General features: G+C 37.1%; 1 protein-coding gene across 1 annotated transcript; it reads left to right on the top strand.

The window, feature by feature from the left end:
• The first annotated feature begins 3,311 nt into the window (after positions 1-3,311).
• Positions 3,312-11,051, top strand: LOC135213107 (uncharacterized). Its single transcript, XM_064246985.1, has 5 exons — positions 3,312-6,774; positions 7,250-7,370; positions 7,932-8,127; positions 8,942-9,105; positions 9,976-11,051. The coding sequence occupies exons 1-5, from the start codon at positions 6,287-6,289 to the stop codon at positions 10,276-10,278; spliced, it is 1,272 nt and encodes a 423-aa protein (XP_064103055.1). The 5' UTR covers positions 3,312-6,286; the 3' UTR covers positions 10,279-11,051.
• The last annotated feature ends 2,738 nt before the right edge of the window (positions 11,052-13,789 follow it).

Raw genomic sequence — 13,789 nt, 5'->3', positions numbered from 1 at the left:
TAGGAACATGTTATGCAATGATCAAATAGCAACTCTGTTGGCAAAATGTAAAGCAAAAATGGGAATGTTGTTACGGCACTTCAAAACAAGAAAAGCTGAACACATGATTATGCTTTATAAAACATATGTTCGTAGTCCACTTGAATATTGCAATATGATATGGTACCCACACTATCAAAAGGATATGACACAAATAGAGAGTGTACAAAGGTCCTACAAGCTAGAATAGAAGAAGTTAAAGACCTTGACTACTGGGAAAGACTACAATTCTTAAAATTATATAGTCTAGAAAGGAGAAGAGAACGCTACATGATAATTCAGGCATGGAAACAGATAGAAGGAATAGCAGAAAATATCATGGAACTAAAAATATCAGAAAGAGCAAGCAGAGGTAGATTAATAGTGCCCAAAACTATACCAGGAAAAATAAGGAAAGCACACAGGACATTAATCCACTACGCACCAGCATCGATAATGCAGCGTCTATTCAATGCGTTGCCAGCTCATCTGAGGAATATATCAGGAGTGAGCGTAGATGTGTTTAAGAATAAGCTCGACAAATATCTAAACTGCATCCCAGACCATCCAAGATTGGAAGATGCAAAATATACCGGAAGATGTACTAGCAACTCTCTGGTAGACATTAGAGGTGCCTCACACTGAGGGACCTGGGGCAACCCGAACAAGATGTAAGGTCTGTAAGGTCTGTAAGGTCTCTCTCTCTCTCTCTCATGGGAGTAGTAACATTTAAAAATCTGTCATTTGCAGTGTACATTTTTTTAAATGTACAATATCATTAGAGAAAGAGAGAGAGAGAGAGAGAGAGAGAGAGAGAGAGAGAGAGAGAGAGAGAGAGAGAGAGAGAGGTGGTTCCTGTTATTAAAAAAAAATATTTCTCTCGAGACCTTACTGAAGGTGAATCTATCTCTTTCTAATATTTAGACCAAGGTACCGTTTAGGCCTTAGTATTTTATATTTTTTGGGCCTAGGTACCTTTTAAACCTCGGTACCTTTTAGACCTCAGTACTTTTTACACCTAGAAATCTTTAAAACCTAGTAGGTACATTTTAGACCTACGTACCTGTTAGACCTAGGTCAACCTTAGATCTAGATACGTTTTAGACCTAGATATCTTTGACACCTATCAACCTCTTAGATCTATAGGTACCTCTTACCTCCCAATTAACATAATCTCTGCCACATAACCAGGAAGTAGAATATACTTTAAAACACTTTCCAATCCGATTGTCCCCCACGTAAACACGGAGCCTTCAGGAGCCTTCCATTGCCCTCCTAAGGAGCCAAATGCCTTCTGTAGTAGAAGTAGACTCCAAGACACCTTCCCCTCCCCCCTACACCTCAACTTCAACTTTCGCACATGATCAGGATACAAAGGGGAGTTTGGTGCGAATTCGTAATAAGCCTAGGGTTCTTCCCCTGTGCGTGTTTAAAGTCCTCTGATGACTATGAATTTATCGTTCTATTGTATTTTGTCTGTTTATAGGACTATATGTCTGTCTATGTATGTATCTGTCTGGCCAATGAATAAGTGTGGTACTTGGGGTTTCTTCCCCGGGAGCCCAGCCATATTTAGCCTAGTCTTGTTCCCGGGATTTGGTTTCAAATCCTTGGAAGAAGAGCTGCAGTGAACAAATTCAACTACAACCATGGTGCTTTGTTCCTTACAAGTAATACACTCTTACGCCATGAAAATATGATATACTGATAAATACGTACATCGTAAAATAAAACCGAACTGGGCAATTCAGTATATATTGCAATTTGTAATCTTTATCTCACTTACAAAATATGTTCTGAGTAGGATCCGGTACGTTTTCAGCTCTTTGAAATTATGAGAGAGAGAGAGAGAGAGAGAGAGAGAGAGAGAGAGAGAGAGAGAGAGAGAGAGAGAGAGTAGCCACAAAGCCTGAATTCACAAAAGGATACGACAATTTCAAGGCCTATTACGCTCATCGTAGGGTTGAGAACTATTATCAACCACTATTCCCTTTGAACTATGATGAGTTTGTCCCTTCAGGTATTCTATTTCCACCAAAAATGTGCTAATGTTACTCATGCATTACACAATAAAGAGACTCTGTCATACTGCGTATCATTTTACTCCTTATTAGGTTAGTAAGTTCATATGATTCATATCAACCTCTGTTTTAAACGTGATGTAGTACTACGTAGTACCAGTATATACCATAGTGATTTCCTCAGTTGAATGCAATTGCGTATTTCGTATGAAATTTAACAAGTAATACCAGGAGATAATGATTTTCATTGGGTATTGGTTTTTATGCTTACTCCTGGTAAATCCTGGGGTATCCCAGGAAGGAAATCCAGGGATATTGAACACCTCCTAAAAGAAGGAAGCCTATAGAGTTGTACTGCATATGCATGTGGAAGGCTTAGTTTACTTGTTATTTTCATTTTATTCAAATACATAAGTAAGATTTAGCTGTTGCAACTTTTCGCTTAACACTTCCAAATAAATTTTATCCATAAGCAATTGTTTAATTGCTGCCTATCGTAAATATGATTTAAGTCATCAAAAAGTCTCTTCCCTCCACGGGTGCTCTGAATGGGACGAGGCACGGCTGTTTAAAAAAAAAAAAAAAAAAGTGCATCGCCAGGAGCTCGGATGCAACTGCTAGATAAATTTTTAAGAAACGCGTTAACTAAACCTTCAACTTACGAAAATTGTGTCATCTCCATTTCCTATATAAGGTAATTACCCTTGACTGTTCCAAAAGAATATGCTTCCTAAAAAAGCTATTAATTTATTGTTGGTGTCAAATTACCGGGAGTGACATTACCGAGATAAAAAAAAAAATGAGTCTAAATACCAGCCACTTCTACACACACACACACACACACACACACACAACACTTACAATATATATATATATATATATATATATATTATATATATATATATATATACATATCTGGATATATAGATATTAGATAGATATATAGCCAAATTTCATTACTCTTTCAATCCTAGGTCTAATCTCAACCCAGAACAAGATTCGATATTTTATTTCATAACTTTCACAGACGTTTAGATACCAATCGTACTGATATGATTTTGTTCATCTATCAATTCCTAAGATAAATCCGCCACGGATTTACGACAGAAAGATCATCTAAACCAAAGAAAAAGAACAAATAAATCCTAGGTCTAGATTCATCCCAATACAAGATTCGAGAACTTTTGGTTTATGTAGGTTAGTTAGAGCACTCATGGACGTTTATATATCAGTTGTACGTGTTTATCTTTCCAATATTATGATAAATCCGTCGCGGATTTGCGACGGGAAGACAAACCAGATGAAGGAAAAAGAACAAATAAATCCTTGGTCTAGAGGCGAATTGCGCAACGACACTTCGCCAGGCCATTATTGCTTATCAATCAGTTTGAATTCCAAGTGGAGCAAAGAAAGGACGACGACAGACCTTCCCACCTCGCAGGGTTGTGCCGTCCTTGCCTATTCTTCTTGGCCTTGATGGCCGAGAATAAACAAGAATAATTCTTACGAAAGGACACAATGGACGGACATTACGTCGTAAGGAAAGGTTGAACGAAAAAGAAGAAAAGTATTTTAACGTCGTCATGAGTTGAGCTCAATACGTTCCTTGGAAAGAAGGTCGCCATTGATAAAATTGTCTTGTTTTGGAAATACTTAAATTGTGAATGACCGACATTTTGAAACGCCTCAGGTGGAAGGAATGAAAGCAAAAAGTGTTACAGGCATTAACGAAGACAAAAACGCCATTCGTTCAGCCTTCGAGGCTGTTATTAACGCGTAAACTTTTATCTTAAAAAAAAGTCAGGTGAGGCAGGTAGATCTTAAGAAAGTTGGCAGTGACCTTATTGTACGATGATCTTCAAAATTTAAATATTTGTATATCTTTCACTCTACAGAAAACAATGAGGTTTCAGTAACATAATTATATAACTTATTTTATATTGAATTGTTATTATTGTACTAAAAACCAACCTGAAAAGACTTTTATTTATTTTACGATTATCAAACTGCAATAAAACAAACTGGCAACCACCCCGAGCCGTGTCATGTCGGAAGTGCAAGACGTAGGAGAATTCGAAGAGGAAGGGGAAGTGAGTCTCTTAATGAACCTCTTTTACGGATCAAGGAAGTAGTTTTCTTATCCCTTTTTCTTCTCTTCTCCTTCTTTTTTCTCATTTAAGAAAGGAGGATTCGTTAAACCTGTTTTGCTTTCGTATCTTCGGGATATAGTTAAAAGGACAGCGAGATCTAATCCGTGAATCTGGCGTTTTCTTTTTTTCTTTTTTGAGGAAGGAAGTTTGAATGAGTAGCTTATAGACGCATGCGTTTTAGTTATCTCAGACCGTAGAGAGAGAGAGAGAGAGAGAGAGAGAGAGAGAGAGAGAGAGAGAGAGAGAGAGAGCAGTATCCCAAGAGACACATTTAAAAGGACTGTGGGAATCTCTGAATCTGGTTTTGTTGAGGAAGGAAGTTTGAATGAGCAGCTAGCACATGAGTTTCTGTTATCTCAAAACTGAGAGAGAGAGAGAGAACACCAGCGTCGTCAGGTAAGGGTAAAAACGCAATGACACGATAATACAACTGTTGTTACTTTCACTTCACCTTTGAAACCAAGGTCGATACTTCCATCTTTTTCTTCTTCTTCTTCTTCTTCTTCTTCTTCTTCTTCTTCTTCTTCTTCTTCTTCTTCTTCTTTGACGTTTTTCTGAGTTTCTGCAGCGGGTAACGAACGGTGTCAGCTATAAACGACGCGCTAGTTATCAAGAAATCGAGCTTATTGTCAACCCACAAGGTTCCACAATCATCTAGAGATGAACTTAATCTTGTCAGGGGGTGATAATACCAATTCTGCTTTGTCAGTCCGCGGCTAGTTTCAAAACTGACCTTCAGATGCATTGGAAATTGAACTGTAATCGATACATTTACACGCGGAGGTCTTTCAGTTATCAAGGGTGATTTTCACATTAATGGAGAGCTTTCTTACGAACGTAATAGTTAATATAAGCTAGGCCTACATTGAGCAAAATTAAATGAGAATGTCTTATGACTGTTTGTGTGAACAGTTAGATAAACTTAGGCCTACACTGAGCTGAGCAAGAATGGCACTGAGTACCGGAATTTCCTTCTGTTTGAGCATTTGAAAAAGCTTAGGCCTACACTGGGCAAGACTGACACTGACTGCCTTAAATGTCAGTCTGTTTGAGCAGCTAAACAAAATAAGGCTTACACTGACCCAGAAACGATTTTATTTTGAATTTGGAGGAAGACCAAGGGAAAATATAAAATAATTATGAAGTATTGGAATGAAAAGGAGATAGCATTACTTAGTAAGTGTTGATTGAAGCAGCAAAATCGATATAAGTCTATAAACTGGCTAAGTTTGAAGAAGTTTCGTCCATCAGTCAGATAGGATGCATGTTGTGGGGACTTCTCCATTATTCATTCTCTATAGCCATCCAAATCTATTTTAAAAAACAGTCATTTTGAGAAAAAGAAAGCTACAAGTACGTATTTAATTATTCATGGCGAGAACATCACCAATATCATAAAATTTAATGCGCTTCGGACACTCCCAAATGAACATGATTTTTAATGCTTATTCATCTACTCAAAGACACCTGTGACAGATTGGAGAGGTGTTTGATCTCCGGACAGAGGTATTTCGTCTTGTGGTGTCAGTGTCACTACGTAACTGGTGGAGGAGAGAGAGAAAGTGGGTGTTTTCACAGTCTGAGATTTTGCAAAATGTAAACTCACATTCCAAGGTCAAGACTTATAATACACCAGGTCCCACTAGGTGGTAATCTTGTGCCCTACCTGTTTCTTTGACTAATTGGTGAAGAAGAAGAAGAAAGAGAGTGTTTATAGGCTGTGTGATTTGCAAAATGTGAATCTCTTGTGTCACGAGGTCCCGTGAGGTGGTATTCTCGCGCTCTACCTGTTTCTTTGACTAATTGGGGAAGAAGAAGAAGAAAGAGAGTGTTTATAAGCTGTGTGCTTTGCAAAAGGTAAATCTCTTGTGTCACGAGGTCCCGTGAGGTGGTATTCTCGCGCTCTACCTGTTTCTTTGACGTGACCAGTGAAGAAGAAGAAGAGAGAAAAAAAAAAAGATAAGGGAGTATCTTTTGACAGAGATTTGCAAAATGTAAAAAAAAAAGCAGCCTCCAAGGTCATATCTCTTACCTACCGAGGTCCCGTAAGGCGATATTCTAGCGTTGACCCGTATTTATTTGGGGGAAAACGTGACAATGTTTTTCAAACACCGTCTGTGCGTGATCTTACTCTGGGGCGTGGCTGTGATAGCCCTCTTCTGCACGTATCAAACCTTCTACAGGAGGAAGCCTTCGTATAACGAAAACGAGTTCCCCGTCAGGGAACGCCGCTTGGAAACTCAACGAGGAGAAACATTACAAGAAGAGGAAGAGGTACATAAAGGAGAAACAATACTGAATTCGACGTTATACAGGCGTTCGCATAACGAAAACAAGACGCCCGTCAGCGAACGCCGATTGGAAACTCCAAAAGAAGAAGCATCACAAGAAGAGGAAACTTTGCATAAAAGAGAAGCATCACAAAAACATCCAGCCCTATCCAAAGACTGCTATGTTTACAAAGACGCAATTGCTCGGAATACCTGCTGTCGAATGCACGACTACATGGCTGACCCGAGTCGTCTCTTGACCTGTCTTCGGAGGGACCTCGAGGAGGCTAAGAGAACCAGGTCGGCCGGTTTCAGGTAAACCTGTTTAGAACTGGTATTGAGGGTTAGATATTTAGCTCTTTTATTATTATTATTATTATTATTATTATTATTATTAACAGCTAAATCGACGTTTTGTTGTGCATTTACTCTCTCTCTCTCTCTCTCTTGCTTTATTTCATTAAGAGCTACCTCCACGTTTTGTTTCGTACCTCTCTCTCTCCCTCTCTCTCTCTCTCTCTCTCTCTCTCTCTCTCTTCTCTCTCTCTCTCAAACGAAGACATTTTTAACAAAATGGATAATAGTCCATTACAAATCAAGGCAAAACGAGCGATGCATAAGTATATTCTCACAGTTCTTCTTTGTGTATATTTGTGTATTGTGTACTTGTATATACGTGACTATACAAATAAAACTAAGTAAAGGACAAGGAGTCGAAAGGCCTTGCAAGAACTCCATCGTCTCTCTTCATTCCCATTAACATAAAGCGAAATTCTTTGTCTACCCAAAGCCGAGAGGGAGGAGGGCGCTGGATCATAGCCGGGGACTCCAGACTCAGATTCTTCTTCTTCGGAATCATCCGTCGTCTGGCTGGTCCAAGGCTCCTGTACCGGTACACTAAAGGGAACGGGGTGAGTTTGGAATGGACTTGTGTTAGCGATTATCAAAAATAGCCAGTCGTTCAGTCAAGTGTTTGTGTTATAGACTTTCGACAGAAAGAAGGGGCTTTCGTTAATGCATTAAGTGGAGCATTCTTTGATATTTGTCCTCAGGGTTCTTAAGAGTTTGCTGGAAAGGTATTCTCTCTCTCTCTCTCTCACACACACACATACACACGCACACACACATATCTGGTCCACCTCGTGTTTTTTACACCGACTTTATTTCATTATCTTCCCCCCATTATTCACTCGATATCTCTTCATTCTTTCATGTGTACTACAACTATCTAACACTTTCTAACCATTCAACCTGGTCAGTTTTCAGTCAAAACATTCCTACTTTTTGCGCAGGCGCATTAGGAACTCCTGCTCTTTGCGCAGACGTAGAAGGAGAAGGAACTCTTGCTCTTTGCGCAGACGCAGAAGGAACTCCTGCTCTTTGTGCAGGCGCAGAGGAAACCCTTATTACTCTTTGCACAGACGCAGAAACAACTAGGATAATTCAGACCCAGCTTCTTCTTCTTCTCTCAGAAAAAATGGCGAAGCGTCGACCACCTGCTCCAGCAGAAGGCACCTTACATTTTCAGGGAGGACATGGAGATCAAGCACTTGGACGCTCCAGAGATGAGGGTCGTCTTCTACTGGGACGCCAGGTTACAGAGGCTTGCCAAAGACCTCCACTGGTGGCTCAAGTACGACTCGAGAAGGCCTGTACGACTCATTATAAGTGAGTATGAGTCATTTGATTGCCTGAAACACTTGTCGAAATGTTGGGAGTTCTCAGGAATGACTAACTCCAAAATGATTATGAGTAAGAGCAGGGAAATTGTTATGAATAAACACGTTTTTAGGTTTAAGCAACTGAACATCAGCCATATTAAAAACTTATAAAAACGATCCAGTTGTTTTTCAACGTCGTCTTGCTAAGCAATGATGACATTTATATCAGCAGTTAGCTTTTTGCTGTCCTTATTGCATGTCTTTTCATCTTTTCATTCAGGTCCTCATGATTAGTATGTTCATGGCTGGGTTAATATTTATAATAAAAAAAATATTTAAAACTGTTCGCAAAAACCCTTAATGTAGAAGTAATCTGTACATGGAGATGTCGAAGCAATAAAGAGTCAGATTCTGGCGGGGCCGTTTCAGAGGCATATCTTAACTATTACTGCTATTACTACTATACAATTCAGATTATCAACAAAGTGATATCCCGTTTTTAATTCTAGAGCCGTTCCAAAGGCAAATCTTTAATTAATATTACTACTGCATACTACCACTACTACTACAAGTCTCAATGTCAACAAAGTGAGATCCCTTTTGAATTCTAGAGCCGTTCCAAAGGCATTTCTTTAATACTACCACATACCACTATATACTACAACTCTGAATGTCAACAAAGTGAGATCCCGTTTTTTATTCTGGAGCCGTTCCAAAGGAAGACTTATGCTACTACTACTACTACTACTACTGCTGCTGCTGCTGCTACTATTCAGATTGTAAACAAACTGGAACTTCTGAGGTCCTCTGCTTCCTTACAGGTACAGGGACCCATTACATGTGCAACAGCAAGGACGTCTTCAAGAAGGAGGGCCGGGCGGCGGCCTCTGGAAAATTTCGGAAATTTCTCTCGCGGACTTGGAACAAACTCTACTCCCTTGGGAAGATGATTCCACTCACCTTCCACTTCATCGACTATTTCCAGGTAAATTTCTCTCTCTCTCTCTTCTCTCTCTCTCTCTCTCTCTCTCTCTCTCTCTCTACAGGTAATTAAAATTGATATAGAGCATTAGAGCAACGCCATCTTGAATTGACTCAATTCCAGATGGCGTTGATTAGAGAGTGATTGTAATTCTGGGTGTAATGCAAGCAAAGAACTGAGATAGGACTCAGGATATCTGTGGAAACCTGGGAATGTTGAGCTAGCTCTCCTTTATGGCAGTAGAGTGTTCATGCTGAATCCAAATGAAAGAGAATACTTAGAAGATATTGATATTAATATTCATTGTATATGTAATGTAAGAAAATTTAAATGGTAAGAAATATGAAAATACTGAAAAGAAGTGTCAAAAAGTATATCTTTGTGAAAGGCTGAATGAATCAATCTGTAACTGAATGAAGGGGATAAAGTTATGGAAGGTTTCTCCATAGGGTATTCATCCATGATTCAGCAAATATAACGTGAATGTGACGGTTATTTTGTGTTAAATCTATTCACAGTGACCCCTTCCCTTGTGAGGGGAGCTGCCTTACCGTGAGAAAAATATACTTTCTTCTCTCTCTCTCTCTCTCTCTCTCTCTTCTCTCGTCCTCTCTCTCTCTCTCTCTCTCTCTCTTTATATATATATATATATATATATATATATATATATATATATATATATATATATATATATACACATATACTCCACTTCCCTTCCAGGGTTAATCCTTGTTGGAGGAAAAGGCTTACTGAAAGGAGACTATACTTTATATCTCTATATATAATATATATTTATAAAATACATATGTATCATGTGTATTAAGCTCACATAACAGAATGAATACATACCACCTCCCTTCCTCCAACGCCCAGGAGAAACGAGTCTACCCAGAACTCCAGCATGTGTGGCACAACGAGAACGTGGACTACTACAACTCAGTATTGAAGTCGAAACTGTCTTCTTCTTCTTCTTCCCTGATTCCTTGGGACAGCAACGTCCCTCTGTCGGGCGCCTACCACAACAAATGCTCGGCTGACCCGAGAGTGTCGGATGACCTGGCTTGGCGTTGCAACGACCCCGTCCACATGGGGTTCATGGTTATTGACCAGTACTGGAATATGTTTTTGAACGATGCTTGCAATCGGTATTTCTCGTTTGGGGAAGATTATTGTTGAAATGAAGAAGACTTTTAAATTTAAGTGTTACATTCTGGTGTATTTCAGTGTTATATTCTGGTGTAGGCGAATATGATGAATCAGTCACTTGAATGTGTATTGGTTTAAATTTTTAAGTTTTCTCTAAGTTCGTGGATTTTGAGATTGTCATATGATTCAGACTATGTTTTTTCTAGTCACAGGGTTCAGGGAATATAAAAGAATTTCTAAAAATTCTTACATTGACCTTGTAAAATGTAGATAGTGCTGAATTCAAAGCTTGTAGTATTTTTTTCTCCAGTTTTTCCTGCGAGAGAGAGAGAGAGAGAGAGAGAGAGAGAGAGAGAGAGAGGATAAAAAATAATTAAATTTCATAAATAGAAAGCTTTGCTAAGAACATGAACATCGCCCAAAAGGACGTAATGACGTGTTCTACCAATTCCGAAAAGAAATATGCAAAATGTCCAGACCGTAAGGCTTGTAATCACTCTGGTCTTAATGACGTTAAAGAAACAGAGCAGGTGTGATGGCAGCTAGGTGCGTGAGAAAAACAAGATCCCTTAATGGGCACACTCATTTTCGGCTATAATTGAGGTGAGGTCACCTCTGTAATGATCTATTTATTTATTTATTTATTTTTTTGGTAATATCATTTTATCCATTACTCTGCGAGTCTTCTTGGAGATGTCTCAGACCACTTATTGAATTTTTAATTGTGGTATATTTCTAATTTAATTATTTGTCTTTATTATGGTAAATCTTGTATTAATGTAGATATATATCTAGACGAAGAATTATCCTCATATATATATATATAATATATATATATATATTATAATATATATATATATATATATATAAGGAATATCATTGAATCTTGTTTCATCAAGTTCAAATAATAGAAATGTTCTAAATTTAAGTCTTGGTTTATTTAAACTTGATGCTTTCATAGTGAAAAATGAAAAAAAAAAGTTGTAGATAAATATAAGCAACAAAATTAATATATTCAGTTTTTACATGTTTTGGACTGTAAAGATACTTTGTAATTTCGGTTAGGGTCAAATCTGTTTAGGTTTGTGATATCCGATAATCCTGGATTATCTCTTTTAATTTTTACCCTTTTGACAATTAACCATCTGGTATTCTTGATCTTGTTGTGTACCTGAGACCTTTCTCTCCAATTGTATTTCATTAGCTCCTTGACAATGTCTTAGTAAAGACGAAAGCGTTTGGATTTCTGACTATCATTTTCCTGTGGTATTCGCTTATTATATACATATATATATGTATAAATATACATATGTATGTATATATATACATATATATATATCAGGAGACAGAGGAAGGCGACGGCCAGTAGGACACATCAGCGTGAAGGTGGACTATTAGAAACGTTGCAATTCATTACAATTCTTTATTTTCTACGTTTCGTAATATCATTATTACATCTTCAGGGAATCTGTTAAACAATAAATAAAATTACTTTGAAATTACTTAAAAATTACTTTAAAAATTACTCTAAAATTCAACATTTATAAATTACAACACAATTAAAAAAACATACAGAAACGAAAAAAAAAAAAAATAAAAATAAAAAGACCAAAGACCGCTAACCAACCTTATGCCGAGAAGGCAAGAGACAGAGAATGACAAAACAAATAAAAGTTAGCTCAGGTACAGTTGTGTGGAGGAGGTCTGGGTATTTAACTGGGGAACCAGTTGTTAAATAAATAATGACGTAGGAAATAAAGAATTGTAATGAATTGCAACGTTTCTAATAGTCCACCTTCACGCGATATAATTATATATATATATATATATATATATATATATATATATATATATATGTGTGTGTGTATATATACACTCTTGTTTAAAATTATTTATGAGGCAATTCAAAAATTTATAATTATTCCTTCTTGGATAAGCTTGTCATTGTCACTTGAGAGAGAGAGAGAGTTGGAAAAAAAGCTAAAATCGAAGGAGGTAATTTAGAAAAAAACAACTTCCTTATCTTTTTATTGATAGCTTTAACGTTCTTGAAAATAAGCAGCTTATCATGTTAAGTTTACATATGAATGTTCCTTCGTCCCTGGCCACAAAATGTTTTTTTTTTTTTTTTTTTTTTTTTTTTTTGTTTTTTTTTTTTTTTTTTTTTTTTTTTTTTGCCATTACCAACTGCCAGAGTAAAATCAGGTTATTATCCTGCAGTCAGGAAACCATAATAATTTTCCTGAATTTTAGCATGAATATAAAAAGAAACGGACAATTCAAGTGACTGTTTACTTCCATAGCATATAGGTTTGACAACAACATCTATAATTGTTTACTTGTTTTCTGAAATCTTTCATATCCTTTGATCGTAAAAGAATATTTTCGTCCCTTAAATAAATCTCGTGAAATAAATCTCGTGATACAAATCATCATTCAACGATCAACCAATCTGGAATTTATGAATTAGACAGAGAAAATAAATCCCGATATAAAAATCATCCTTCGACATTTGACCAATCACACGGTTTCATGAATGAAACGGTAGTAGTACAAGCGAACAGCCGGTGACGTCACTATCTAGCTCTTTTTAGTCTCGACCTGTAACCACCGAAGCGACCCAGTCCATATCTTTCTCTCCCTGAGAAATGCAACTTCAAGTCAGTATGTGTACTAGTGTAGTGAAGAGTGTAGTACGTTTGTGTGTCCGTTCGCTGTGCGTCTCGTGTTTCCGGTCCATGTGAATGGACTGGAGGGAGGGAGTGTTGCCGTATGGGGTGGTTGTTAATTTCCTTGGTTTAGGTTACTGTCTGTTGACCTAATGGTCATTTTTCATTCTTTCTGTTAATTAGTACCTTTCTGTCCATTAGTTAGTTGTGCAATTTTACCTTTCATTCCGTTAATTAGTTTGTCAATTTACATTTCATTCAGTTAATTAATTTTCATTTTACCTTTCGTTCCGTTAATCAATTTTTCATTTTACCTTTCATTCCGTTAATCAATTTTTCATTTTACCTTTCGTTCCGTTAATCAATTTTTCATTCTACCTTTCGTTCCGTTAATCAATTTTTCATTCTACCTTTTCGTTCCGTTAATCAATTTTTCATTTGTCTTAAACCTTTCGTTTTTTCCGTAATTTCTCAATTTTTCATCATCTACCTTTCGTTCCGTTAATCAATTTTTTCATTTCTAACCCTGTTCGTTATTAATCAATTTTCATTCTACCCTTTCGTTCCGTAATCAATTTTTCATTCTAACCTTTCGTTCGTTAATTCAATTTTTCATTCTACTTTCGTTCCGTTTAATCAATTTTTTCATTCTACCTTTCGTCCGTAATCATACCATTCTACCGCACCTTTCGTTCCGTTAATCAATTTTTCATTCTACCTTTCGTTCCGTTAATCAATTTTTCATTCTACCTTTCGTTCCGTTAATCAATTTTTCATTCTACCTTTCGTTCCGTTAATCAATTTTTCATTCTACCTTTCGTTCCGTTAATCAATTTTTCATTCTACCTTTTCGTTCCGTTAATAACATATTT

Source organism: Macrobrachium nipponense, chromosome 42 (genome assembly GCF_015104395.2).
Source record: "Macrobrachium nipponense isolate FS-2020 chromosome 42, ASM1510439v2, whole genome shotgun sequence".
NCBI classification, from domain to species: domain Eukaryota; kingdom Metazoa; phylum Arthropoda; class Malacostraca; order Decapoda; family Palaemonidae; genus Macrobrachium; species Macrobrachium nipponense.
The sequence above is the reverse complement of the archived record's forward strand: the minus strand, read 5'-3'. Positions and strand labels throughout refer to the sequence as shown.

Excerpts from the sequence above, each read along its gene's own strand:
- LOC135213107 (XM_064246985.1), top strand. The coding sequence starts at position 6,287 with ATGTTTTTCAAACACCGTCTGTGCGTGATCTTACTCTGGGGCGTGGCT. Across the intron at positions 6,775-7,249 it reads ACCAGGTCGGCCGGTTTCAG|CCGAGAGGGAGGAGGGCGCT; the intron begins GTAAACCTGTTT and ends GTCTACCCAAAG. Across the intron at positions 7,371-7,931 it reads GGTACACTAAAGGGAACGGG|AAAAAATGGCGAAGCGTCGA; the intron begins GTGAGTTTGGAA and ends TTCTTCTCTCAG.